Source organism: Curcuma longa, unplaced genomic scaffold, assembly GCF_044706935.1.
Source record: "Curcuma longa cultivar G26 ecotype Majalengka, Jawa Barat unplaced genomic scaffold, ITB_CL_G26_1.1 contig_23476, whole genome shotgun sequence".
Taxonomy (NCBI): domain Eukaryota; kingdom Viridiplantae; phylum Streptophyta; class Magnoliopsida; order Zingiberales; family Zingiberaceae; genus Curcuma; species Curcuma longa.
In genome coordinates this window covers 15,991-18,509 of record NW_027432172.1, presented here as the reverse complement: position 1 = coordinate 18,509, position 2,519 = coordinate 15,991, and the positions used below count along the sequence as shown (strand labels likewise).

Below are 2,519 nucleotides of genomic sequence, written 5' to 3'. Positions count from 1 at the left end.
AAGCTTGTCCTCCCTTCTCTTGCGGTCTGTTCAACAACATCGGTCACCCATTTCGTCGAACAACTGATCCGCGTCAGTGCGGAGATCGGAGGTTCGAGCTCACCTGCGACGGCAACAAACCCACCATGTCCATCGGCTCCACCCACTACTTGATCACTCAGATATCGTACGAATACAATAGCATCAGCTTGGTGGATCCGAAGCTTGCAAGTGGAAGCTGTGGCCTCCCTTCCCAATCCTTGTCGCCCTCCTATTTTTCAAGCTCCGGCTATCATGACCCAGAGGATCGGTGGGCAAGTTTCATGAATTGTACGAGAAGAATCGAGGGCCAGAGTTCGTATCAGCTTGTTCCTTGCTTGAGCAACAACAACACTTTTGTCTACGTCGTCGTTGCGTATGAAGGATATAGCTTGTCGTACCTTTATCCATCATGCCATTTTGTGTCGATGATTCCAGCGATAGAGGCCGAATCCTCCTTCTCAACGAGGGATGCATTCCACATTCTACAAGAGGGATTTCATCTGCCATTATCGACCGATAGAGGACCGACATTATTCAGCCAATGTCTGAGCGTATTCAAAAGGTAATTGAATCCCTTCATACTAGTGGCTATTGAAATTGCATTTGTTAAACTAATCTCATGCATGCAGACAGTTCTTGGAACGACTAAGAAGCAAATCCCCCATCCTCTTGCGAGTTTTCTCCCTCGTCAGAAGTGAGATAGACTTTGCATCTTGCATAGGAGAGAGAAACAAAAACACTTTGACAACTCGATTAACAATTGCTGTGGTGGTATTGATCCAGATTGTGCAGCTCTTTGTAGGTAGGTACATTTATGACGCTCTTGCTAGCCCTCCCTCCAATCCAAATTCCAATCCATGTATCTGAAAGCAACTCTTGTTTATGCAGTGTTCTTGATACTTGGCAGATTACTCATAGCGCCTATGATAGTTTGGTTCTTACTCGGTTACAAACTATGGAACAGGCGAGTCTCAGTCGACCTTGTAGAGAAGTTTCTTCAGCGCCAGCAAACGCTGATGCCGACGAGATATGCCTACTCTGAACTCATAGCCATCACCAGGCATTTCAGAGAGAAGCTCGGCCAAGGAGGCTTTGGCTCAGTCTTCAAAGGGGAACTTATAGGAGGTCATCTAGTTGCAGTCAAGATGTTGAGCAACTCCAAATGCAATGGCGATGACTTCATCAATGAAGTTTCCACCATTGGAAGGATTCATCATGTGAACGTCGTGCGACTGGTTGGATATTGCTCCGAAGGATCCAAGAGAGCTTTGGTTTACGAGTACATGCCTAATGGCTCACTCGACAAGTACATTTTTGCTCCCGATGGAACAAATGGTCACTCTTTCACCTCTGAAAAACTCATTCAGATAGCAATTGGCATTGCACGGGGCATCGATTACTTGCATCAAGGATGTGATATGCAGATTCTACACTTCGACATCAAGCCTCCAAATATACTCATAGACAAAAATTTCACTCCGAAAATCTCTGATTTTGGACTTGCAAAATTGTACCCGAAGACGAATGCTCTAGTATCCATTAGTGCTGCAGGGGGGACGATCGGCTATACTGCTCCGGAGTTAGTATCTCGGAGCTTTGGAAAAATCTCTTTCAAAGCAGATGTTTATAGTTTCGGAATGCTACTAATGGAAATGGCTGGAAGACGAAGAAATGTGGATCCTCTCGCAGGGAATTCAAGCCGAGTTTACTATCCATCATGGGTTTATGATAAATTGACTCGACCTGCACAAGAGGTCGAAATTGAAGAGGAGTTTGAGATACAAAACTTAGAGAAGAAGTTGGCGATAGTTGGATTGTGGTGCATTCAAATGAGGCCGTTTGATAGACCAACTATGACTAGAGTTATTGAGATGTTAGAAGTTGAGGATGTTGATTGTCTTCCAATCCCACCCAAGCCCTTCTTTTCGTCAGGAGGGGATTCAGTTGCAATAACAAAACCTAGTTTAGGTTTAATTTCTAGTAGTGAATTATCTGTGGTTTCAGAGTGAACAACTATATGTTTTTCTACGCCTATTATATTGTTATTTCTTGGTATTTATTGTATACTTGATAAACTAGCAATATGAAAAATAACTTGTTTTATGGATATGTCACCCGGATTGGATTGTAGTACGTATTTATAATATTTTGATAATTGTTATTGACTTGTTTATTATATATTTTATTGTATTTTAAAAATTATATTTGTATTATTGACGTGGAGTGTATATTATATCTTTGCAAACAAAAATATACTATTTATTTTTAAAATCAACCACGATATTAAAAATCATATCGTAGGTAAGGAAGTCCTAATCGAAGGGACTAGATAGGAAGACTTGACAGATTGAAAACATCGGACAAGAAACCTTGAAGGTCGAGGATATTAAGTAGGAAGTCTTGGAGTCGAGGACACGAGGCAGAAGTCTAAATGGAGTCGAAGGATCAAATATCTAACGAAAGTCCTGAAAGTCAAGATCAGCTGAGCAAAAGTCCAA

At 41.8% G+C, this 2,519-nt stretch overlaps 1 protein-coding gene across 1 annotated transcript; it reads left to right on the top strand.

The window, feature by feature from the left end:
• LOC141818137 (LEAF RUST 10 DISEASE-RESISTANCE LOCUS RECEPTOR-LIKE PROTEIN KINASE-like 2.1) lies at positions 1-2,070 on the top strand (the record flags this gene model as incomplete). The annotated part of the gene is given in 3 exon segments (XM_074705702.1): positions 1-583; positions 651-823; positions 910-2,070. Coding segments are annotated over 3 exon segments (1,877 nt in total), but the record flags the coding sequence as incomplete, so codon positions are not given.
• Positions 2,071-2,519: the final 449 nt, after the last annotated feature.